We start from the raw sequence: 27258 nt of genomic DNA, 5'->3' as shown, positions 1-27258 counted from the left end.
TCCATCGCATCCGAACAGACGAACTCAACGATCCCCTCCAGAGCACCGACCCGGCTTAACGAGAGCCCCATTCGGACGGAGGCATCGTGGGCTATTGACCTCTCTCGGGGGGGGGGGGGCTGCGAGGAGTGAGCGCTTTCACATGTTACTGTCTATAAATTTCAGCCGCCGACACGGGGGCCCCTATTTCATCAGGGGCCCGGGTGACGTGCCCTTCGGATTGATGTCCCCCCGGCCCATTTGTCTGTTTTACACTCCTTAGTGTCTTTGTGCTCCGCTGGATCTCGCGCCTCTCTCGCTCTGATTGGGTATTGACAACAAATCAAAGGGGATAATATATGGTGATGTTTGCCGCTCGGCCCCAACGAGACAAGATAGTCGCGCGGCCCGGCCCGCCTGGTTTACATGTGTTCCCCGTGAATGTCAGAGAGACTGCCTATCGATTCGCCGGGGCGGACGACGAGTCGTTCTTCTTCCAGTCGCCAATACGCGGTTTAGTTAAAAGTGTCACGATGAAGAGGGTACGGGGAGGGCCCGGTGGCTTTAGAATTAAGCCGTACTTGACATGCGGTGAAAGCCCCCCCCCCCCCCCTCCCTTTTTGTGGAGGGGGCTCTTCACGACTTAAGTAATAGACTGGGAATGCAGTTATTGCTTAGCCTTCAGAATTCCTTTGCTTGGGAGGTAATGTGTATCAGAAAAGTTTGTTTTCTGCCCCTCAGGCCTACTCAATAAATGAACATAACAGCAGGTCCTCCTCTCTCTCTCTCTCCCTCTCTCTCTCTCTCCCTCTCTCTCTCAGTCACACACACACACACACACACACACGCTCGCTGAGTATCTTTGAAATGGGTTTTGTATTGATTTTTGTAACTACCCTGTTAGATGACGTTGTGCCTTAGCGTGTCATTTCTAGATGGCCCTGCCCCGAGCAGGTCATTGAGGTGCTAACTGTCATTTGGAGGGACAGAAAAGCAATCATAGCTTTTTCATTACTTACTGTTTTCCCCTCCCTCCGCCCCCCCACCTCCCCCTCCCCCCTCCCCCCGTTTCACTCCCTTTTACCCCCAGTCGCGGGATCGCCTGACATATTATGGCTTCTGTGATTTAACTGCACTCTTAAATTAAGTGCTGGAATATCAAGCTGTAGCTTTGGAAAAATAAACTCCGTGTCAAGGGATCAAATACCCTGGAGGTCAAAGTCATGAACTTGTAGTGGCGCACTCATCAATTTCAAACTTGTATGGGGCTTGTTCTGTTTTAGGTGTACACAGGAGGAAGAGGCTGTGCTTGATTATGGCTGTGTGTGTTGTTTCGTGCAGCCCAAGAAACCTCGATAAATCCAATGCAACACGGTCTCATCAAATTTTGTGAAATTACCACAAACTCTGAAATGCAGATTATGTGTTGTGGACATGAATTATGTGGCGATTCCGTTCCTCCACCATGAGTTGGGTTATGTGACAATAACACAAATTGGACACGGCATTTTTCACCTGTCATCACATGAAAAGGTTAGCTCACGGTTAAGTGTAGGTAAGTAAAACAACTTAAGGTTAAGGTTAGGGTTAGGGTTCTGGTCATGGTTAAATTAGAAAAACTTTCACTACAAATAGGAAACCTCTCATTAGTTGGAACTTGAACCTGGGTGCAAATGTATCATAAAGCATATACCATAAACCATCCTGACCACAACACTATTTCAATGTCAAATTACTGCCTGTTTCTTGTCATGCCTCCCTCACATAATCCTTTTGTGGCGGGAAAACATATTTTGGTCACTTTTTTATTTGCATTTTAAGATATTGTGGTCATTTCACAAAATTTCGGGAGTCCAGGCTAATGTAATATGTACTGTAAGTGGGTGGTCAAGTTTTTTTTGTTTGTTTATAAGTTAGACATGCAATTTAGATTCAACACTGGGCCTATACAGCAACCTAATATTTACATTTTCTGCACAAAACTTTAAATCAACTGTCCATTTCTATCTTTTGTGTTAAAATCCACTTTTCTTTTATGGAATTCCAGAGCATGCATGCAGTCCATTTTTCGAAAGAGAAAAAAAAACAAAGTGAAAAAAATTCTGTGTTAACTGACTAAAAACACAGATAAGATACAGAACGAGCACAGTAAATGCCCTACAGTGTATTTGGGATATTGTATCACGATCTAAAGGCGAACAAGGGCTTTTAAACGCTGATGCGAACCCTCTGTCCTGTCGTATGAGATTACCGGATCCGCGCTGAGGAGTCGTGACGCTTTGGTCCTCTATCATCGATGCTGCGGGGCCGCTGGTGTATGGGCACCAGCTGCCTGGGAGAAGCCGGGGCTGATGGGAGACAATAGTCAAAAGGAGGACGAGATCAAAGGCGAGGCGAGTGATGTGTACCAGTTACTGGGAGCGGTGCGGCTGCCGCTGCTGAGGGGCTCTCGTTTGGTTTTAATCAATGAGCCCGCTCAATGCCGCGGCCTCGCATTGACTCCCATCTCTTTATAGGGAACTTAATCACCTGGGCCATTTTGAATTCGGAGGGGGGGGGGGGTGGAAGAAGGAAAGAGGGTGATGTCACCGCTTCCTTGGGTTACAGTAAGCGCTTGGGAAACGGGCCAGCGGAGTGGGTGGGTGGGGGGGGGGGGTAGGGGGGAACGCTCGCAAATGATTGCTACAAGCCTCATTCATTTACCCCCGGCAGGAAAAGTTCATTTACTCCGAGGGTAAAGTGAACCTCGGCGTTATTTATAAGACGCCGTTTTTTTTTTTTTTTATGAGAACGTATCGCGAATACACGCGCTTTTTCCCGGTTATGAATGAATGTGTAAAGTTATGAGTCTCTGAACAAACGGCGTCCCGTTCTGTTTTGATTTAGGACGCGAGATGACGAGAAGAGGCCGTAAAAAAAAAAAAAAAAAAAAAACAAACGGCAAAGGAAAAGAGAGCCGACTAACTTCTCGGCTCGACTTCTTAGGGGGCGGGTCACCTTCAGCTCGGCGACGCACTTCATTACGGCAGGGAGAGAGAGAGAGAGAGAAGGAGAGATGATGAGGGGGACGGAGAGATTAAACCAGTGTGCTTCCAACCTCCTCCTCCTCCCACCCCCCCCCCCCCCCCCAACTCAAAATATTGCTCTTGTTAGACAGTCCAGTGGAAAAAAGAAGAATTGCGCTGCCAGCTTCATAATGTCATTAACGCTTAGGCATAAGGTTAGCCTTTTACATCATATGCTCAATGTGACCCCATTACTCTCCATCAACTCATCCCATCCAGACGTCCCGGGGACCTGGGCTGTGGCCCCGCGCACCCCCCCCCACCCCCCACCCCCCTGTTAAGCCTTCCAGAAGCTGCCCGACGCCTGCCTGCTTGCCCACCCGCCCCACCTCGCCACAGGTCCCCTCACACACACACACAGACACACACACACGTAAGGATGCATTCATATCCGCGCAGACATTTTAAGCTGATGAGGAGCATCCGTGCGTACACATACAAACACACACACACACACACACACACATATGTACAGACGTGCGCACACACACACACGCTCGCCACCCTGCCCGTCCATCGTGCCACAGGAGGATTGCGCGCCATTCCGCTGAAGGTGTTATGGGCTGTTATCAGCAAGACCATTCCATGGATGGCTGCCCTAATTGAGAATAATGAGGGTCACATTGAACATATGGTCGCTGTTGTGTCCCCTTTCCCCCCTTCTTCTCTCCTTTTCTCTCTCTCTCTCTCTCTCTCTCCAACTCCCCTCACACAAAAGGTTCAGTCAAACTTCGCCTTGGCCAAGCCAAGATCTGTGTGGCGAGAAGAAAAAAAAAAAAAAAAAGGACATCGTCAAAGTTTTTCTTCGCACAAGTTGATGTCACACACAGTCGCCGGGAAGGGCAGCGACCAGTCAGTCAGTCGGAGGCAAAATGCTAACCCCGCTGAGACGAGCACTGGTGGAAACACTGGCCTAAGCATTGTGCTGATATCAAGCTCCTTTGTTCTACAATGCGAATATGGACATTTGCTCTTCGTTACCAAGGTCCCTTTTGTCATTGAGAGCCGAGGAATAGAAGTGCCAGCACATTTTCACATCACACACGAGTACAGACGGGACGGGTCACCAGTGTGCTGATAAAGATTAAGCTTGCATGTGTGTAATAATAATAAAAAAAAAAAAAAAAGAAGAAAATATTGAATGTCATTTGACCCCGGTGTCAAAATGCATTCGTCGCATTTTTTTCCCCGTGCGTATGAGACAGAGCGGGGAGGAAGGACATGATTCAGTGGCGGATTAAACGCGAATGTCAAGTCGGAGTCGGGAACTTAAGTTTACAGTTCTCAGAGCAGTTATGTGATACGGCTGGATTTCCGAATAAATCTTAGTAGCCTGCCACTATCATGTCGTGTCTTTCGTCATTCAATATGTCCGCGGAGGAGGAGGAGGAGGAGATGTCTGAATGTGCGCGGTTGAAACAAAAAATCTGCCCGACCCGGTAGATTCATGTCCCGGGGCTCGGAGCACTTCATCAACGCGGGGCCTCGCGGTGGAATAGAAATACCTGGAGCCCTTCCCGCTAATAACACGACTAAAACCAGAGACAAATTCATCTACTTGAGACATCTCTCTTGCTTTCTTTCCACTGGTGAAATTGTCTCCCCCTTTTCCTCCCCCCTCCCACTCGAGGAAAAACACTTCCAGGCGCTTTCATTAATTGCACTCGAGTTTTTATGTTTTTCCGAGAAGTCGTCTCCGCTCTCCGACGCTCCCCTTCGATCCGGTCGGTGTTCGGTCAAAAAAAAAAAAAAAAAAAAAACGGCCCGGATTTCACAACGAAACAATCCGGATTAACATTTCTTAATGTTAAACAATTGCCTGCTTGTTTACGTGACCCCCCCCCCCCCCGCTTGATATGTCATCGCGAGGAAGCGCCTCCGCATGACATACATCTCTGTTTACATGGGAACGCCGCTGATTGGATTGAGACGAGCGGGGCGGGGGTGGGGGGGGGGAAGACGCTTTATGAGCCCGCTATGAAACTGTGAATTGATTTGCTGGCATCTCAATTACTTGTGTAATATCCTTAGGAGGTTGGATTTATGACTATCTGTGACCCAGTTGCATTGTCACTGCTGCCCGCCTCGCCCCTGGATGCAGACATGGATCTCGGGTTTCACGTAGAGACAGGTGTAGCCTCCACGTCCGATGATATGTGGAACATGTGTGTGTACAGTGCGGACATATGCCTTAATGTACTGACATAGTAGAATGTTAAAGTGTATAGGACATACACGATATGCGCAACATGTGTGTGTGTGCCACAGAAATATACTATCGTGCGCTGAGACGGTGGATATATCACATATATGGTCGAACATGATATGTGCAGCATATGTGTTTACAGTGTAGGTGCAGAAAAAATGCAGACATGTAATGTGACTGGAGATTGTTAGAATGTAAATTGTATACATGGAAATACATAAATTGTCTGACGTCCAATTCTTAGTGTAGATATTGGTGAGAATGTACACAGATGGTAGAATGTTTCAGAGTGTATCGTGCATACACAATTATATAAATTCTCATATTATTGAATGTTAATGTTACTGTGTACAAAATGGTGGGAAGTAACTTTATGCTTTTCCTCCACTACATTTATCTGCCGGCTGGAGTTACTAGTTACTTTGCAGAATAAGGTTTTACATGCAAAACATACGATAAGCTCATAAAATATGATGCATTGTTAGAGTTTAAACTCCCCAACAGTATATGGAGCAGTTAGACCAACAACATTAAAATATTTCTTACAGGTTAATGCGTCAATAATTTAACACTCTGAAAGAATGATGACTTTTACTTTTGATACTTCAGTACATTTTACTGCTAATACTTCAAGGCTTTTACTTAAGTACAATTTTGAATGGAAGCCTTTTACTTTTAATGGAGTATTTTTCCATTATGGTATTGCTACTTTAACTTAAGTAAAGGATTTGAGCACTTTTTCCACCACTGGTACAAAATAACAGAAACCAGTTTCCATACACTAGTAGCTCCTGATACAATATCACAAATGAAGATTGCTGTAACCCGCCTATCTGTTTAATTTGTTACATATTCATAACTGACCTCTGGCACACCGATGGCTCTCATGGCGTTGTTTACTCTTTAAAGTGAATGTACAACAATGGCGGACCCTCCACCACACAGAGAAACACAAACCGAGCCATAAAGCCCTTTTGTGTCATAAGATGAATGTAGCCACTCAATCCATAAAATATTGCTACTGTACATTAGGGCTGTATTGAGGAGATTCTGTCTTCATTTGTTTGACCGATGAAATATAAATGTCCATACAGGCCCCCCGACCACTGCAGGAGCCAGCCGTTGACATTTCTCCACTTTTAAGACACAATGAAATCTGAATATTGCCTCGGCTGAGCGGAGGCCCGTGGGGAAATAATCCGGGGTCTCTGAATAGTCCCTAATTGAATTGTCTTTTACTAAATAGAGTTTGCTCTAATGCATACTCTCATCGGAGAATATGACAGCCGGTGATGCTTCTCATATCTGCCTAAAAGAGCCCCCAGATCCACGGGCCTATTAACTGTATTACCCAAACCAATATCCCTGCCTAAACCCATTACCCCGAACCCATTGTGTATTTTTGTCACTACATCTTTGCTCAAAATCCGAATCAGCCCGTGATGGATGCTTAACAAGACTACACTTTTATCACATATTCTCTGACCTTCAACAAATTGCTTCGCAAGTTTGCCTCCAAGATTAATGCGACGGAGCCGCTATCTTTAACGCGGGATTCGGGGGGGGTGTGCAGAGAGTGGGGGGGAGGGGGATTGGGGAGTGGGGGGGGTAGCGTCGGCCCCACTGTTTTAGTTTCTCCACGCTCGCTATAGGCCCTAACCTTCGCATGAACCCCCCTGCGCCATCAGTCAAGACGCCGTTTCGGGGAGGGCAGAGCGTTGAGTCTCGCTCATGTGCCGCGGCCGCCGCGACTGGGAAAACGGTAAAGACAGTTCGCTCAATTAGCCGAAAAAAAAAGTTTGGAAAATAAACAAAACGTCCGCTCACTCCCCGAAGAAGGATGGAGCTTTTCCAGGCAAGGGCCTTGACAAGGAACAGGTTAAATACCTGTGTTGTTGTTTCTGGATAAGGCAATGGCGCTTGTAAAAAGTTCATAGAAATGATAAATCTTCCCCCTCCTCCCTCCCCCCCCCCACACCTCCGCTTCACCCTCACATGGGCCAAGCTCTCTCTCCTGAAGGTGTAAATCACTTTGACCTGCAAAGCCCCCCCCCCAACAATATGTAGCAAAACATAAAATATTGCAACGTCTCACTGAGGGAAAACCGCCACTGTTTCAGCAGACAGGAGGCTCGTTTCTATCTAATTATGTTGAATCAGGATGTCTGTGCTTTTCTTGTTACTGAAGTTAACACGGCTTGAGCCAAATATTTCATTCCGGTACTTAATATTGAACTGTGGTGATGTCTTACTGTGGGACATAACATGCCATTGGATTGTCTGCAGACATGGCACATAATGCATGGGATCATGGGGTGGCAAAACATACTGTACAATTCTTTTTGCACTGTATGAATACTAGTCAAAGCATAGACTTACACTGCAGTACCAAGACACTGATTATTTCCCTGAGTTAAAAATAGTCAACGGTGAGTTTACAGTGTCCTTTATAGACAATAGCCTTTCGTACAAATCCAGCAGGTTTCTTGCAGAAGTTGCATTCCATAAGTATCTCCTCCTTAGTTAGCTTTGGAGAGCTTTTCCTCCTCTTTATCAGAGAGGACCTGTGTCTTATCATGACTAATGCTGGAAATTCCTCCCTGAGATAAGTAAAGGAGCTTAGGATTACCCTCTTGACTGAACATTGGAAGAGAGAGAGAGAGACAGAGTATGTACTGCGTGCTTGTGTGTGTGTGTGTGCAAGTGCAAGAGAGAGAGAGAGAGAGAGAGAAGGGGGAAAGAGAGTGTGTCTAAAGACGAGAGAGAGGAAGAGAATCGAGGAGGGGGTTCAGCTGGCTCCTCTGTATATTTTCTCAGTCGTGAGGCAACCTCACCATTAGTGTCAGACACTCAGATTATCCAACCAACGGAACAGGGATAAGTGGATTGATGAGGTGCTTCCATAGTCCCCGGCTGCTGCACTGGAAGAGGGCCCTATACTCCTGAAGCAGCTATTTTCCTCAAGGAAGGGCAGAAATAATGAGCTACTTAACCAGACCGTTCACTGCATTTCTGTCATATTACAGCTGGCTTGTTTGTTTATCCCAGACAGATCTATATTTCACTTTTTTAATTGAATTACTTTGATACAGACTAAAAGCCCTCAGCCTAATAACATGCCAATTACAATGAGGACCTACTTAGAATAAATATGAATATAATGCAGCAATTTATTGCTTTAAATACAGGGAGGGCCCGGCTCCCTTGACACCCATTGATTAATAATTGGTGCTGCAGCCTTAAAGGGCAATTAAGGAGAGCAATTTGAGATCTTCACTTAGAAGTTAAATGCCATTTGTCAGAGAAAGCGGGCGCTCCTTACCTCTGTAGCCCTAGATCAACAACAAAATCAAATAGATATTCCCTGACATAATGTATGCCATGTTTAAGACGTTGGACATTACGATTTCTGAATTGATAGGCCGGCACAGTCCAGTGGAAATGTTTGCGGTGTGCATAGTGATTACCTTGTGGCAATCTATTTTGAGCACTCCGCTTGATGATGCCCGCGCATTTGCATTTCTTCATCATTTGCATGGATATGCTCTTGACGTCCATACGGTAATGAATCCTCACTTTCTCAATTTATTAATGGAGCCGGGCTTTGCAACTTGTCCAGATCCAGTAACATATGTTCTCTAAATATGCATTGATTTATTTTGGTATTGATATATTCTTAGATGAATTATTCTCAAAAAGCAAAGTGTGCGCCCTGGCTACTTAAGTAATGACCTGTCTACAGCAAAGTGTTCACTCACTGGCTACTCATAAACATAACATATAGGTGAGCCATATGGAGGGATTCCTGTAACTGCGTTGGGTGCAGTTGATGCCGGAATTGTATTTAGCCAGATTTTTTTTTAGGAGAGTTAGGGTATCAATTTATACACTTTGTCACTGTAAACTCAGCAGTTTAGCATGGTTACAGTAGATGCAGTTGTTATCCAAAACTAAGATACCCGGAAATATACATATTTATACTGATGAGATAAAGCCTGTCAATGATTGCTTGGACAAAATGTTGTTGTTTTTTATCATTAAAACTTTTTTAAGGCTGTTATGGAAAGTGGGTAGTAGGCCTACATTTGTAAATACAGTCATTCTCAATATTCAAGACCCAGAGTCCTGCTGGTTTTCCTTCTAGCCATCTAATCAGTGACTGATTTACACCTGGGATGCCAGGTGAATGCAATGAACCGCAATTAACTAGCTGGTAGGATAGAAAACCAGGAGTACTGCATTCAAAAAGCACGACTCTAAATAAGTTCTTTGCAGGCTTTCCTTAAATGAACCAAATGGACGCAGGCTTAAAAGAAGTGCACTTATTAAATCAACGTCTCTCCAGCTGATGATAAAGTCATGTTCCATAAGCAATCAGTAAGTCCAGAAAAGAAAAGAACGCATTCATACATCTTCTGCCGTAGCTGACAGCGGAAGAATGGGCCAGGCGCTCGGAAAATTTATGTGCGCTAAATAAAATTAAACCATTTGGAAAAAGAGGGTCTGCCGCTTTACAGAGTGAGCATAATAAATACAAAAGTTAATCATTCTTCTGGTGCAGGCTGTAGTTTGTTTAAGTCTCGGCTCATTCGCAGCATGTTAAAGATAGCAGCAATAACAATTTTATTGGCTCTCAACCGTTAACAGCTCCCTTGTCCTCGAGCCACGGAGGATGAAGGAGACGAACTGTGCAGAAATCTACCAAAGTGCATATAAAAGTTAACCACTTACCTTCTATAAATAGTAAACTTCTCCTGTTTTTGTCACACCGGTAGTGAACTTGGAAACCTCTAAAGTGGGTAATTTATTCTTCATGAGTTAACAGCAAAGTAAACAGCGCTGCGAGCTCCATTTTTTCTTTCTATGTAAGCGAGCTTGGCCTTCATTATGTGGCTCCCAGAGTAGAGTTCATGACCAGATGATTGATCTAATCATGAGAGGGGAATTTAAGGTAAACACTGAACATTTCAAGTCAAGGATGGAAGTCAACAGTGAAAATTGCCTTTGAAAATGAATGAAATTGAGATATTCCTTCTTATTTACTATTGCATCTTTTGAATTACAAATAAATATGGAAATTTAATTATACCTCACCGTTTAATTCATATATTGCTTACAGTGTGGAATGAAGAGCTGTACCTGAAAGCTCATATTATACACTATCAACAATAGCCTGTAGTGTGCCATTGAAGGATATTGGCATCCAACATTAATAATATGAGTGCCTTAGGCTGCATACTTGTAGCATTTTGTAGGTGATGAACTTCACAATGTTCTCAGCTAATACACTAATACTAAATAGTAGCCAGTCTGATCAGTCTCAGGTTTCAAGGCCTCCAACCAAGGAATTAGTCGAGAAAGCCAATGGAAAACCTAAAACCTCTCCAAAAAGTCTACTTTTCAGAAAATGAGAATTGAGAATTTCTGTGCTCTGGTAAAAAATATAATTCCATTGTATTTGCTATTGATTTGTCTTTCATGTGTGAAGAGGAAAACATTCATTGAAATACAGTTTATTGACTTCAACTTGTAATTGTATCTGTTTTATAGAGATGTCACATAATGTCTATGATTTATTGTCTAGGTTTTTCAAACCAAGGACCACAATGGACATGTTTTAAATAGTGCCCAGTAAACTTAATTGAACTTGACATGCATTTTTGTCAATTTACAATGCATTTCAGTGGAATGTGCTTGTTTCTGGGTCATGGGACATTTTCATTTTCATGTCAACTTCCATCAGTTATTGTATTTTGTTTTTGCAGTTTTCCTGTAGTATTCCAACAAAAATGGACCCAGGACACAGACGTAACATAGACCTAGACACCTAACCGCTTCCTCTGCTCCTGCCCCAGTAGCAAGTAAATGGATCTCTCTCCTTGTTCCTCTGACCTTGTCTTTTGACCCAATAGGCTCAGCTGTTAAAGCCAACACCTATTGGATATCACACCAGTCCTTAACAACCTTCCCAAGGCCGCGATGGGGGAATTATCATGCACATAACCGTAATTCTGATTCCGCCGTTTGGGAGCGGTGTTGTGGTTTAGCAGGTGGGAGCGAGATGTTTGACCTTGTTTAAACCCATAAATCTAATCTCATCATCCATCATCCAGTCAATTATTTGTCATTTGTGTTGTGATCAACTGCTTCAGGGGATGAGTTGTGTCCCGGGGTTCCCAACAGTCAATCTCGGCTTTCTCTATAGGGACCTGGTTGTTGCCCTCAGCCCAGGCCAGCATGCTGTCATGAGGACACCATGCACTCACTTGTCCCGTTAGAGGAAGAACAGGACAGCGCTGCCATGATCCAGAGAGAATCTTTAGATTTTTCTGCCCCACGATACGTATTGTCACATTTTCGTATCGCGATATATTGAATTCCGATATATCGTCCCATCCCTACTTTTGGTAGATGCTGAGGTACTTTGGTGTTTTAGCGTGGCAACATAAGCAGCTGCATGTTTACCCGATGAAAAAGATTTCCCAGACCGCTAAAAAGTCACTGTGCGCATCACATTGCCAGTTTCAACCGAACGTGATGATGCCGTCCAATCCGTTTTCTCTTTAAGGTTTCCAAAGCCCCGCAGCCCAGCAGGGATCCCCAGCCCCACTTCAAAAGGTACAGTCAATATGAAATCAACTTAAGTTTAATTTCTGCTCATATTCTATTTTTGAGTATCACTACTGAGCCTATGCCACAAATGTATTGTGACATCTGCTCTGCACGGATTCCAAAAGGGGAGCAGTTCATCTTTAAAGGATTTGATTTTTTCCCTTTATCTATTAATGGGAAGAACTCTAAAGCTGCCCCTGAATCAGCTTCTAGAAGGGTCGCCCCAATAAGGATCACTGGATTCTTATGATTGCACAGATTTTATGTTCCAGTTCTACCAAAAAAAAAAAAAATGTCTGCAGGCGCCAGAATGATTTGCTGGCATTTTAGTGAAGGGCTTCAGCCCGGCAGTTTGAAGGGCGATGGGAAACAAGGCATTAAGCAGGGAATACCAACTCAATTGTCCTAAGGCGTAGGTGTAAGGTAGGGTAAGATATACAAATGCTGAAGTCGAGTTCGGTTTTCCTCTTTAATTCCCCCTTTATCTTTGTTCCGCCCAGGCTGCCTCTCAGCTTCCAGTCTGTCACAGTGAAGGGGCATAATGGGCCTGAGAAGATCAACCCATCTAAAGAGGGATTTGGAACCTTTCACCTCCAAGAAATCCGGGCTGGGGGAAGCTCCGGGCTTCATAAATGCTCACAAGTGCTCATTTTCAAGAGGTGTTAATACCCCACTGCCCCGCTCTTGTCTTGGAAAGCTCATGAAAATGTATAGGAAGGAATACAGTTTTTTCTTACTTGAATTTTCTCGGAATTTAAAACCTTTATCTGTGTCAAATAAAATAAACGGCGACAAATGAGATATGCAGACTCGACAAAATACCACACAAGTGGAATACGGCTAGTTTGGATACTCGGGTACTATCGCATGGCTTCTTATTAAATTACTTTTAACAAGCGCTTTATTGAATATTTTGCCAATCTAATCAGAGGGGCTATGATAAACTCCCTCAGAAGGGAATTGGACTCCCATTCTTTCTCAGTGCAGTGAAATCCATAAAGCCAATAGAAAACCTGAAGGCATGAGAGCCTTAAAAACATTACCCGGATCAGATTGAAGCTGAGAACCTACATGGGGAACGATGTTATGTTATGAGGGATTGATCAGTGTGTTACTTGAAATAATTAGCAATGATTTTTGCGCGTGTGTGTGTGTGCTATTCTATCTGTCTTGCATGGATCTGTTTACCACTTCTTATTTGCCTTGTAGTATTTGATTGAAAGTCTATGAAAATATGGAATTATGACCAACAAGAAGATGACATTCTCAAAATAATTTCCCATTCAATGTGTGCTTCTTTGCAGATTTTGAATGGAATTACTGCCCTTATAAGTTTCATTTTATTATATTTAAAATTATGCATTTTGACTGAATTAAGCATTAGTTTTTCATTATTTCAAATCTTACTTTCAAGGCAAGGCAAGGCAAGGCAGCTTTATTTGTATAGCACATTTCATACACTGGGGCAATTCAAAGTGCTTTACAGAGGGATAAAAATACAGTAAAGGTAAAAGATTTACAATTAAAAAGTGCAAAAGTACAGACAAGAGATACAAAAGATAAAAGACTTAAAAAGTAAACTAGTGCAGTTCAAATCAAATGAGATAGAAAGATGAAAGAACACAACAAATACAACAAATACTCCCACTTTTAGATGCACATTGTGAGAGATTCAAGAGTGAGAACCGCATGCGGCTTGACTATTTTATTATTTATTCTGGATAGAAAGTAAATACACACCATGTACTCATTAATTTAGCAAAACCTTGCTGTGCTTGAAGATTCCATCCACACACACACATTTCAAGATCTACAAAACCATGCCCAAGTGGGAATAGCACGACTGTCCACACCGGATATATTTTTCTGTGTTTTTATTTGATAAAAGCAGAAGACGCTATGATACCGACAATCATTAATCACTCCATACTAATTACCCGCGACTCCTTTCATGTGCGACTCACTGATGTTAGAAAATGAACTCCCATGTCGTTTGCTGGGACTTTTTAAAGGCAAGGGACAAACAAACGCTAATAAGGTCTGTCCCTTTTCAAAGGGAACTGGCCATGTAAACACACTCTACAGCTCTGCATTAGGTGTGTATCAGGGGCCTTTGGTGATATCATCATGTGCTGTATATATTTAGATGAAATAGACTTAATTCTTAGCTAGCATATCTTCGCTCAACATGCTTTCATTAGTATAAACAAGGTTCAAACCGACTGCATGGACTCAGTTTTTGCATCAAGAGGTTGTATTCTAAGTGTTATGAGTGTATTATAAGAGGAAGAAATGTATATAATACAATTACTTGGTACAAAATGTTTACAAAATTCTGATGTTAACAATTAGTATTGATAACATAATGATGTGAGACATAGTCAGTAATACAGACACCTGAAAAATCTGATCTCGGTCTGTCCGATGCAATAGGCCGGGCAAATGCATTTATGAAATAAGCCCTGATTTGTTGGGTGCATTTGGCAGATAGCCAAAGGCAACAGAGCGACATCAGCAAAGGTCGTAATGTTGTTTACTGAGACTCAATCAAATAAGAAATGACAAACCACACTGTCTGATTCTAAAAATTACACTGAGCATTACTGTTAAATTGACTTTATTGTTTGTCGGAGTTCCTTCTTTGTGGTCGGGACAATTTTTTTTTTTCCTTCACAAAAGATAAGTGGGGGCAGCAAAGTGGTTGCTGATGGCCCAAAGCATCTATGTTTTCTCCCATAATTTGACGCAGCTGAAGAAAGTGGCCTATTAGGTGATAGGTTCTTCTGCTGAACCAGCGGTAGAAACAGTATAGAGCTCGCACTGTATTCTCAAAAATGATTCACAAGTTGTTAATGTCATAATTTGTGGCTTTCCCTTGTCAGCCTTGATTCATGGGACACGGACTATACTGTAAAAACAGCAATTCTTAATCACGTAACGCCGCCTCATTGTTTTCCCTCCTAGCGTTGTGAAAACATCTCGTGTTTTTGAAAAGCTAACTGAGTTATGGGATACAATGTGAAGAACATGAGATTTCGCCCCCCTGCGCTAACGCGGTATCGGCCGGGCTTTGGCAGCAGCAACAATAGCGGGGCCTCCACAATATCAAATTGTAGAATCAGGAGTTTATGAGCAAAGGTTTCGGTGGACAAGAGGACCTCGGGGCCTTATAGCCTGGAGAAAGGCAATTACTTGTATAGGTATTATTGTGTGATGGATCCTATTTGTTGGTGAACTGAGAAACATGCACTACAATACACAGTGTCAGTGGAAGCTGGTAGACACACTGGTGGAACTGCGCTTCTTGTGTATTATTATGGACTGGAGTGTGCAGTCGAAAAAAAGCAAAAGGCAAAAAGAAGAGTACAATGCAGGGAGCAATACTGTGTGAAATGGACAGACAAAAAGTAGCAGCGAGTTGACTTCTCCCTTAAACTCTTTTGTGCTTGTTTTATGAAAGCAGTTTTCCTGCACTAAGCACAAAAGTAAATAGCAGCATATAAGAAGCTGTAGTGTTCATGCAAAAAAAGGTATAGCAGCTCCAAAACACCAGAATAAAGTAAAAATTTAGGGAAAAGATCCAATGTGGAAATACTGTTTGTAGTTAGAATAGTTCTATCTGCACTCAGTCTGCACTATTACACCCCAACATTATACACTGAATACAGATATAAGTCAACAAAATGACAGTACGCCAGCCTAGTGCCTGGTTAATCTCGAATATGGCCTACATTTCATACCAGAAGACTGAATTACAGCTTGGTTGATTCCATTTTAGTGGACCCTTTTATAGCCTTTAATTAAAAGTAGCATTTCGGACAATTAACTAATCAAAAGGGCGAACGCTAAAATACGGGAGGTCACTTACGATGATATCAAATGACCCGGGAAATCAATCGCCGCGTTTTGTTGAATAACGTCGCAGGAAGGCGGAGGCGGAGACGCGCGGCAGATGGAGGCAATGAGACGGCCGAGCAACAGCTGAAACAAACGAGAGACATCTTTGCCAGAAGAGCTGCCGTCACTTTTCAACACATCAGGATCAGGCACGACAAGGGCAGCCCCACAGGGGGGCCTAAAGCTCGCTCCTCTCCGGAGCCTTTCATTTCTCTTCATCACAAGGCAGGCGGCGCTGCTTTCTGTCATGCAGATGGCTGCGCGCTGCACTGTACCACGCTCCACAGTAGTTACACTCTAAATGTGGAGGATAAACTTGAGTCATATTGTTTTATTATATTGTGGACATTGTTAAGGTTACATTGGTTGGTTTTAACAATATCTTTGCTTTCCATATATTTCAGAAATTGCTAATGACACCCTCTCTACTATTTACCATACATATTATCTATTGTATGTATGCACAATAAAGATGGGGGATATGGGGTTCATGATTCAACACAGCCATGATGTGATATAATAAATAAAAGTTCAATGACAACAAAGTCTGACTGTGCAGAATTATGTTTATTTCTGAGCCACAAATCTTTCTAGCAATGGCTTGCTAGAATGTAAACAATTTAAAAATGTCATTACAAAGTGCAAATAATATAATTTTGATGGAGAGCTCATTGTGATTACTACAGCAGAATAAAATGGAGCTAATATCATGATTCATTTTTCTGCCCCACGATACGTATTGTCACATTTTTGTATTGCGATATATTGAATTGCGAAATATCGCCCCATCCCTGATAGCTAACTGTCTATGGCTGTGAAATGCAAGATCAACCATATCCAATCCTAACTTTACAATAACACCCTATACAACACAGTCATGTATCATCTACAAGCTGTCTGGAGGTTTCTACTAGAGCAGACAAGTCCATCCTTCACTCTGTCTCATGTTTTACACCACCTTTTCCCCCCGACCAGTCCATCCAGCCCCCTCGTCCGGGGCCATCTCTGTCATTGTACAGTATATGTAATATGTCCCAACAGAGCACCTGGGGAAGTGGCCATGCTAGCACCTGGGACACACACACACACACACACACACACACACAGATTCTCCTATCGGCTCCTGAGGCCCCGCTGGATAGATAGAATAACACCCAGTGGAGCTGCTCCTACACCACCTGGGTCCCCCCTCTCTCTCTCTCTCTCTCTCTCTCTCTCTCTGCAACATGGTCGTGTCACTGCCAATCAGGCCTGGCTGTCACCGCACTGTGGTGTGAGTGTGTGCGTGCGTGTGTGTGTGCGTGTGTAAGGCAATTGCACCGCCTCACCCCTGGAGTGGACACGGTAGAGGCAGAGAGTGATGGAGGCTGCCACCTAACAGCCTCTAATAGCACCTGACACAGCGTTACACACAGCTACGATCCCCGGTGCCGCCCCAGCTGAGTTTGGGTTAGGGAACGGGCGGGGCGGGGTGGGGGGGGTGGAGGGGCGGGGGTGTGTGTGGCGGGTTGAGATGGTGGAGGGGTCTGGGTGGGGCGTACACGGCGCCCGAGGAGAGACAGGGTTAGGGAAGGTGGGTCCATCGCTTCTGTTGGATATATTGTAATAAAACAGACCAAATAAAAGAATTTCCCATAGGTGTGTGTGTACATCGCGGCCCTCTTTACGCTACTCCCTTACACGACTTCGATAATTCCTGCTTGTGTTTCACCGAACATTGTGCGTCCTTCACCCCTGCCCGCGAGTCCACATTAGAGGATTAACCCTAATCCGAACCCTAAACCCCCCAACCCTAACCCAAATAATTCATCCCATCCTGTAAAGACTTTTTTTTTTTTTCTCTCCCCCCGAACAATTCAAACTTTCAGAATGATACCATGCGTCCTGTGTACACTTCAAACGGGGGGAGGGAGGGGGGTGGCGGGCGGGCGGGGAGGGGGGGAGGGGGGGGTTAGGGGCCGGTATTGCGGGGCTTAAGTGAAGATGATCCACGCTGCCTATCTTCCTATGCCAACTGACACTGCCGGTGACCCCCGAGCAGATGTTCCTTGTAATAATCTGCAGTTGAGAGAGGCATGCGCGCCAGGTGGAGATCCCGGGGTCCGCTCCCAAACGATTTTCCCCTTATAAAACAAAAGGCGCTTTGAGGTATCGGCTTTCGGCGACACAAAGATCGGGGTGTGTAAGGGCCCGCAGAGGGGAGTACTTTTAATACAATTAGAGGTCTTTAGAGACAGGCGAGGGGGCGGGGGGTGGGGGTGGGGGGGGGGGAGGCAAAACAGGGGCACACTGACTGGCCGGCCCGACCGACAAAAGTGTTTCAGACGGACGGGGGGGAAAAAAAAAATGAAGTTTGTGAAAATGACACAAGGTGCAGCGGGAGAGAGCGAGGGGATGAGAGAGCTAGTTGGAAGATACGCCATGATGTCTGTAAAAGTATCTGGATCTGGTTTTTAGTTTGGGAGGGTTGGGGGGGGAGGAAGGGTGTGTATGTGTGTATGAGAGAGAGAGAGAGAGAGAGGGAGAGAGAGAGAGAGACCGGGGGACCGGAGCCGCCCGAGCCAAAGTCCCCTAAGCAAGGGCACAGCTCCTGTTACCGCCTGCTAATGGAGTGGGGCTATTTCAGTAGCATTGATTGACTGCTTTCTTCCTCTGAGCGAGCAACTTTCTCATATCTGGGGGAAAATGGATCATAAGCACCCCGGCAGACGAGAGCGGGCCGGCGGAGAGAGAGAGAGAGAGAGAGAGAGAGAGGAGAGGAGAGGAGAGAGGAGAGGATGATGTCGGTGGCAACGAACCCCCCCCCCCCACCCCACCCCCACCAACCCTACTCCCACCCCCTATCCCCTCTGTCTTCTCTCTCCCTCTCTCTCTCGCTCTGTGTGAGACTGTCTGGTAGTGTGGTGGTGGTGGTGGTGTGTGTGTGTGTGTGTGTGTTGGGGGGGGTAGGGTGGAGGGGTGGAGGTGGTGGTGTGAAATTCCTCCGAAGACCTTTAGGGGGTGCAGTCATTCCACCTTGAAACTGAACCTGCCCCCCCCCCCCCCAACTCACCCCACTTCCACCCCCCCCCACCCCCCTCCTCTCTGCTTTGTCATAACTGTCAAGCGCAAATCCTTCCTGCTTGATTGTTTTCATTGTGGGAGAGAGAGAGAGGGAGAGGGAGAGAGAGAAGGAGGTATAAGGCTGAGGTAACTTTGACAGATTTCCTGAATAAGAAATGGGACAGGATATGAGAATTTATCTGACAGGTATACACAGCTGATTTGATACTAATGTGGAGCTGGATTAGCGGGTCAGAGCCAGTTTTGGGACCCTGTTAATGATGGGGACTAATTAATTTGACAGGGCAGGATGAGCAGGGGGCAACAACACACACACTTTTTTTTTTTTTTGCCACCGCTGACATGAGGATGGCCTCCGTCTTGATAGCGGTTTCCCTCAAAATTAAGGCAGATAGTCACTCATGATGTCAGTTTCAGTAAGAGAGCATAAAATTATACATAAAAATCTATAATATATGGAATAAAAATCTATCTTGAGCTTGTTTTAATAAACATACATTACAGAAACGTTTAAGCCCATGAGACAAATTTAGGTCTTTTGCTATTTTCTTATTTGAAAACTGGCAAAATGGCATAAAAAAAAAAAAAAATCTTTTACATGCCATTTTTACAAATCCCCCAAATAGATTTTTAATATTTTAAATACATTCCAACTCTTTTTTTTGGTCCCAGAAATCAAAATCAAACCTTAAATTAGCCATTACACAAAAATAAACACACAAGCCCCAGTGCTCACTACTGTCTTTAAACATCTGCTAATCTGCTTTCATTGGCTTTCCCAGCCTGAGGCACGCATGTGTGTGTGTGTGAGTGAGCGTGTGTGTGTGTGGGGAGAACTGTGGTGAATGCCTAATTATCTGATTATATATGTTTATTCTAATTCATTCCTCTAGAGGACTGCGCTAGGCACGGAGAAACCGAGCACCAGACACACCAGCTAAGTGGCAAGAGGAACTCTCCTCACCTCTCCACTCGCTGCTCAGCTCTCCATTTAACATCCGCTCGCCCATTCATAATCTGCCATTTCACTCATAATACATGTATCCATTTCATCCGCACACCACTTCAAAATCATTAGACTGTTTGACCCTTGACGAGGCAGAATAGGGAATTTCAAGATGCTTTTTATTGCAGTATGGAAGTATTTGTAAAGTATATACTATACTATATACTAGTATATACTAGTATAAAACTATTATATGCATATATATATATATGATAATATATAGATATTAGATGTTCATGTTTAAGGTTGTAGGTTGTTCCAACACCATACATTATCTACTGAAGGAAATTCAGACATATAATAATTCACATATTAAACCAAGTTCTGTTATTTAATATATGTGCTATTGTCACGCACCACCATGGAGGATTTTTTTCATCAAATGAGTACAAAATGAATTCAGACATTTATACAAAGAAAAAAAAAAAAATAGGCAAACATGATTAAGTTGGAGCACTGTGAATTGGAGACCAGAAAAATAAACACTCAAAAGAAAGCGGCCCGCTTTCCGCTGGACTATATGAAAATGTGAAAGAATTTAAAAGCCATCAAAAAAAAACATTTCCCTGAAGTTGAAATTGTATTTTTATAAGCTCAGACAACCACGGCAAATAGCTGTGGTGATTTTGATAAACCAGTTAGCCAGTGTGGATCGAGCCCTTCAAGATTTCAAAGGTGTGGCTTTGAATCCAGGCCTCGAAAACTTTCCTCTGTATTCTCCCCTCCTCACTTTGTTTTTTTTTTTTACTGTTCGGCATTAATGTTCTCAAGAAAACTATACATTTCTGTCTCAATGGCTGTGGCTTTTGAATATGGGCCCCCTTCTGAATATGCGGCTGCTCTTCTCCAGCACATTTTCGAGGGACGTGCTTAATAGGCTTCAACTACTATTGCCTTTGATCAAGTTTAAAGAGGAGCAAAAAGGGCTCTGTAGCTAATGCTGATCCCCATGGCTTTCTTCACACCCTGTGCGCTGCTGTCTCTCCTGTACACACATGCACACACACACACACACTGTTAACACAAGCACCCCACCCCATCCCTTGCACAAGTGCACTCTCTCCCACACACACACATAACCCCACCAACCGTGAGGCTACAAATAGCTAACCAAGGTGACTCTATCGATCTCTGAACAACAGCGAGAGAGAGAGAGAGGGGGGGGGGGGGGGAAGGGAGAGAGAGAGCGCTACACTGTGAAAGAGAGAGAGAAAAAGTAACCAGTGGGTTTCTACTTGAACAAGCAGTGTGTATAGGGAACAATACAGGGGCAAGGCTTTTGTTTTCTGTTCATCACCGTTGTTGAACACGGCCCTTTAATAAAATTCAACTTTCTGTGTGTGTTTTTTTAGCCAACAGAAAAGCCTCCACCATTATGTGATGAGGGTTGACATAGAGAATTGATGTATCGTCTTCAGCAAGGCCAGTAAAATAGCCTTTTTTATTTTGCATCTTTTCTCATATCAAAATAACTTTTTTGGCACAGATACATAATGTTAATGCTGCAAGCCTTGAACCAATTGGCTCAGAGGACAATGGACATTACATGCAGCTCATTACTTTATCAAATGAAAAGGGCTGTTATCATTTTAGAATATACTGTCATTGCTGCTTTCTGTATCATTTCTATTGCAGTTCATTTAGAAATCTATTTGGAAATGGACAGAGACAGTTAATGCTGCAGGTATTCAGCTCAATCTTTACTCCTCATTCATGTTTCATTGTGTTTAATGCACAATCAACATAATAAAGAAAGCACTATGCTCCTTGACTAAATGGCCATTTTGTCAATTTGAGTCCACATTATACACAGCAGACAGACAAATACAAGGCATCATCCTCATCTAGGGGCAAATCAATGTTAACCTGCTCTTCCCTGGACATACTTTAGTTGAGGTCAGCACTTGATTCTTCAAACATGTAAACTGATTGTCTGTCGGACATCGAAAATTGCTTTAATGGTCCTCTTTACAAACATGGTTTGTATTGATTGCATTAGATTTTGAATTGCGCCCCATGCAAAATCATTTTTTCCCCTTTTTGGAAGCTATAGATTTTTGCTGGAAATGTATTACCAAATTGTGTAGTGTATGCACTATTATTGTGGCATGGCATTTGTATTCATATAGTTATATAGAGGTTTGTTCATCTTTTGTTGAACTGATTGAACTAATTCAAGTTGTAGATTAGTGAGGACTGCTACCAGGCTGCTTTGTCCATTTCCTTACTAATATTTTGTAATAGAAAAAATGTTTTGTGATTATTTTTATTTTACTATTTATCATATAAATCATGTATCTGGGTCCATCTGAAAGTAAAACTAGTGGACATTCATTTTGATGATTTTCAACCCTACAGTATTTGGAGCTCCTGCCTCTTGCCATTGATCAGCCTATTGCCTTAAATTTCTGACCCAAATGCCTGAAACACAGCTGTACTCAAATGCATCCAATACATCTCTCCCACTTGTTGAGACTTGGACAAGCCATCACTCCAAGTCTTTTTACTGAATTTAAGGTTTATTGTATTCGATCTTTTACAGTTTTATCAAGTTTCAAATATGTATTGCCGTCAATCTAAGTATAAGGCATTTCTCTTAATAAATGAACAAGTGAGTTTTTGGAAATGTGAGGTTTTCATCAATCAATAGCATTAGAGTAAAATAAAAAAGTAAAATGATAATGTTTCACTGTGCCATGCTATACTAAATGTCGTACTAGACTTTCTTGGACTGTACCAAACTGTGCTGAGCCTCTTCTCTCTCCTGCTCTGCTCTCCTCCATTCTCCACTGTTGCTATTTAAAGTGCTTTGGTCTAACAGTACTGGGTTGTACTGATCTTTGCTGCTGGCTGGTGTGCTGTTCTACTCTGACTCGCTCTATGAGCGAGATGGAGACAGAGGGGGAGACATAGGGAGAGACAGATAGAGAGCGAAAGAAAGAGAGAGAGAGAGAGAGGGCGAGTGACAGAGAGACAGGGGGAAAGAGAGAGTCTCCAGGGGAAGTGAATGGTTGGAATGCGCGTTGAGGCTGTGTGAATGAGCTCCACACTGGGCTGGGGGGTACTGGAGGTATTGTGTTCAGGCAGCAGGGGTCAGAGTGGCTGTGACTGACACCAAAACAACATTTCATGGCAGACGACACTGGTTAAAGGCCGCGGCCAGGCTGCAACCGGCCGACCACACCTAGAGTGTCAACAACCGTTTTGCTTTCTTGTGAATTCCTTGTAACCAGTCTTGGTGTTTTTTCTTGTGTTTTTTTTTTTTGTTTGTTTGTTTTGCATGGAATGAAACTAAACATGGTGCTTTTAGGGTAAGTACTATCGCGCCAGGGTGCTCCAAACCCTGTTCATGTAATTCCAGAAATACATGTTTGTCATTTTGAAAATAAGGATGTTTTTCCTCGTTCCTGAAAAGTTGGTTCACTGGAGATGTTAGCCACTGTTGAAGTCTCCCATTACAGATCTATTCTGCAGCAACCACCACATCCTTCTGGCAAACAAAGGTCATATAAAAACTTTCACCCCCCCCAAAAAAAAGCAAGTAAACAGGTCATTCCTTGTGTGTTTTTGGCAAGCAAATAATTCCTCTTTGAGCTTTGAGATGGAGAAATAGTGTAGCTGTAGTAAAATATTCAACTACTCAATGCATGTTTTGTGTGTGCATATGTGGTGTGTGTATCTTGTGCATATGTCCAGCTACATGCGTGCATGTATGAAATGAACTCCCATTACTTTTACTCCCTGGAAAACAGAGCATCTCTAATGGTGACCTCATGCTGCACCAGTAGGTGTAAATATAATAAATAAATAAAACCATCACAGATTTTTGAACAACCCCACCCCTCCACCCCTCCATCAAATAAAACCCGCCTCTCTCTCTCCCCAACTGATCTTCCATTGGTTGAATATTCCCTCATATTCCCTCACGTCTTTAAGAGTCATGAGCTGATGTTGCAAATGATCCGATACTTCTCTAGAACTATGAATTCATTCTGTCCTCCATAACTGTACCATGGTGAGACATCCAACATTTTACACATCATATGATAGAGAACTACATTTTCCTCATCAAGGACTGTGGAGCAGACTGCAAACCGTATCCCGACGCCGCTCGGGCCCTCTCCCGCCGCGAGTTTTCACCGCTTCCTACCCGCTTATCAGTTCCCTTAAATAGCACGCTAGCTGGGTGATAGTATAATTAGGCAGCTAACATCTCTTTTAGGAGTCTATTGAGCATTCTAATTAGCAGCAGATTAATGGGCAGCGCAGTGCTGATCGCAGGCTCCACACCACCAACACCAGCAACCCACTGCTACCTTCAGCTGTGCACCGCCCAGGGGCGAGAAAGAGGGGTGAAGTGGGGGTTGCAGTGAGGGGGTGGAGTGTGTGTGTGTGTGTGTGTTTGTGTGTGCACGTGGGTCTTGTGTGCATTTGGGGGGGTTGAAGGTGAATGTGGGGTGTGGGTGTTTTTTTGGATATTGTGTTAATAGTTGGAACTGAGAGAGAAAGGGTGTGAGGGCCTCGGGGTTGAAGGAGGGGGTGTGCGGTGTAGAGACCGGGGTTAGGTCAAGGATTGCGTGTGAGTGTGTGTGTGTGTGCGCGTGTGTGCGTGTGTTTTCACAGGGGGTGTACCTCCAGGTCCTTTGGAGACATTGTGAGGCATTGAAAGTCTCGCCCTGGGGGTGCCTGAGCACTAATTCTAATTATCACCAGATTACAGAGATAATGGGTGGGAGACCCCGCTGTCAAGAATCTAACACCTCTCTCTCTCTCTCTCTCACTCTTTCTCTCTCTCTCTCTCTCCCCTCCTCTCTCTCCATGATATGGCCATTTTACAGCCCAGCAGTCACTAGGGTTGCCTGGTAAATGCTAGAGAGGGGTATTCAGGGAGAGAATGAGGTGCAGAGAGAGTAGTTTTCAGAGTATTAGAGAGGGGAGAACGAGAGGGGAGATTGAAAGAGGAGCAGAATTGACAGGGGAGGAGGGGGGGGGTTGAACGTGAGTGAAGAGGAGTTAAAGAGAGAGTTAGAGAGAGATAGAGAACGATTTAGCGATAAAGAGAGAGTGCAAGGTGAGAGGGAGAGGTAAGCGCGGTGGGGAGACGGGAGCAGAGTGAGAGATTCTCTGCCTTTCTTACTCACTTCAATCACACCACCAATATGCCAGCCAGTCTGTCCATTTAGTGCCATCCAGTCATTCAGCCACTCAACTAGCCAGCCAAGCTCTCTCCTCTCCTCTCTGTCTCCCCTCTCTGGCTCTTTTTTTTTTTTTTTTTGTAGTTTGAAAGACTTTTTATTCCTTTTCTGCTTCATTAAATAAATAGTATGCAGTGCAAAGTGGCAGGAAAGATGTCAGGGGAGAGAGAGAGAGAGAGAGAGAGAGAGAGAGAAGAGGGCATTCAAAAAAGTTTGAGAACTGGATTCAGACCCACAAAGTAGGCTACATGATATGTGACCTAGCCATCTCTGCCATCAGGATGCCCTTTGGCTGTTCTTTGGCGAGGACACGGATGCATCGCCACTGATAAATCCCTGTACTCTGGCCAGCGCAACTTTTACAGGTGTTCCTGCAGCAGCACTTTAAAGGAAGTATTCAAGTTGCCAAGGTTTTGGTACACTGTGTGCGTTGTGTTTAGTTTAAAATAACAGCATACTTTCATAATTTGCTTACAATGCCCTTGAACTAATAATGCCGTAAGAGCTGCACTTGAAGTTAAGTGATACAGCTGCTGCCATACGAACAGCCCCAAAGAGTCAGTAGAAACTGTCTTCCCTGATTACTGCAACCAGATTTTTTAATCAAAGAACGGGCAGATCTGCTCGACCCAAATTACCCACTTTTAATCTCTCCTTGGCTCATTTTTCAGTATTAATTATTGCACTTGAAATGATGTAAATAAGAATGCCCTTCTGAGTTCTATCTGTGAAAATGTTTCTATGATAATTGGATTTGAGTTTGAATTTTTTTTCCTGCCCTTCCATGGATTGGGGTGGGGACGGGGAGATGGGAGCAAACAGTAGATAAAACAGTCAGTATGATAATAAATAAGGCTTACAAACTTCTGTCCCTGGTGGTCCTTTTTGCAAATCGAATCAAGGTGGAATCAAGAAGCCTTACAGTCAGTCAGTCGGTTAGCCTTGCGGTCTTCTGGCTCAACTGCGCCCACAATCTACGCAATTTCAACTGATCAGCAAATCAGCCCATGAAACCAACGACTCATCTAGTCAGACTATCAATTCATTGTTCCATTTGCTGTGGTTCTAGGCGAAAGCAATCAGCAAAACAGCTTTGTAGTGTGGCTTGGGAAGAATCTAATCTGATCAGTCAGCAAGCGAACCCTCCAGTCAAACGAGTGGATATGGCTTGCATTGTTGACTTGCCAGTGCCAAAGTGCCTAAACTGGCTAGTTAGCCTGTCAGTCAGTCACCTCTACTCCAGCTCCTCCCATAGGATAGGCAATGAATTGATACATCCATCCCTCTATGTTCTTGCCTTATCTAGGTCAGGGTTGCAGTGGCAACAGGGTAAGCACAGCAGCCCAGACATCTTCTCCAACAACTCCCTCCAGCTCCTCCTGGGGGATCCCAAGGCACTCCCAGGTGGGCTGGGAGATGTAGTCCCTCAAGTGTGTCCTGCGTCTACGGGGTCTCCTCCCACTGTCCAGTACACTTTCAAAGGGAGGTGCATGAGGGCCTGAATCTCCTCAACTGGTTTCTCTCAAAGTGGAGGAGCAGCAGTTCAACTCAGAGGTCCTCCTGTCATGGACAGTGAGGCCAGCTACCCTGCCAAAAAAATGCATTTGGACCGTTTGTATCTGCAATCTCATTCTTTCGGGCACTACCCAGAGCTTGTGACCAAAGGTGAGGGTCAGAACGAAATCGAGGGCTTTCCTTTGTGGCTTCACTCTCTTTTTACCACCAGGGTCCAATACAATGGTCGCATTACTGCAGCTGCTACATCTAAGGCAGTCAATCTCACAATCCCTCTTACCCTCACTCGTGGATAAGATACCTGAGATACCTGAACTCCTCCACTTGGGGCAGTTTCTCATTGCCCACCTGAATGTGACAGGCCACCTTTTTCTGGAAGAGAACCATGACCTCAGATTTGGAAGTGCTGCATCACACCAAAGTGCAAACTGTTCAAATACTCATCGGAGATCACAATCTGATGAGGTCAACAGAATAACATCATCTACAAACAGCAGAAATGGCACCTTAATGTCACTGAATTGGACACTTTTCAGTAGGGGTGGGGAAAAAAAAGATTTTTTAATTCCTGAATCGATATAATTAAAATTCAATTGCTTCGTTTTAGTCTATGCTTATTCGATGAGGTGGAAAGAAGTTACCGCTTTTATCCAGCAGATGGCGAAATGTATTTGTGTTGAGGTAGAAGGGTCTAGACTTTGATGGTCAGCAGCTCCAGCA

At 43.9% G+C, this 27258-nt stretch overlaps 1 protein-coding gene across 1 annotated transcript in view; it reads right to left on the bottom strand.

Annotated features, from left to right (window-relative positions):
• The window catches only part of LOC139648666 (A disintegrin and metalloproteinase with thrombospondin motifs 16), a gene marked incomplete at its 3' end in the record, with an annotated part of 166731 nt that extends 139806 nt beyond the window's left edge, over nucleotides 1-26925 (bottom strand). The window contains exon 1 of the mRNA XM_071524847.1: nucleotides 26840-26925. Coding sequence (XP_071380948.1) covers nucleotides 26840-26925 — 86 coding nt within the window. The remainder of the gene's footprint in view (nucleotides 1-26839) is intronic.
• Nucleotides 26926-27258: the final 333 nt, after the last annotated feature.

The sequence above is a fragment of the Centroberyx affinis genome, unplaced genomic scaffold, assembly GCF_046629955.1.
Source record: "Centroberyx affinis isolate AG114_WGS23_722 - 3 ecotype Tasmania unplaced genomic scaffold, CSIRO-AGI_Caff_v1 ptg001241l_1, whole genome shotgun sequence".
NCBI classification, from domain to species: Eukaryota; Metazoa; Chordata; class Actinopteri; order Beryciformes; family Berycidae; genus Centroberyx; species Centroberyx affinis.
This window is presented reverse-complemented; position numbering and strand designations above follow the sequence as displayed.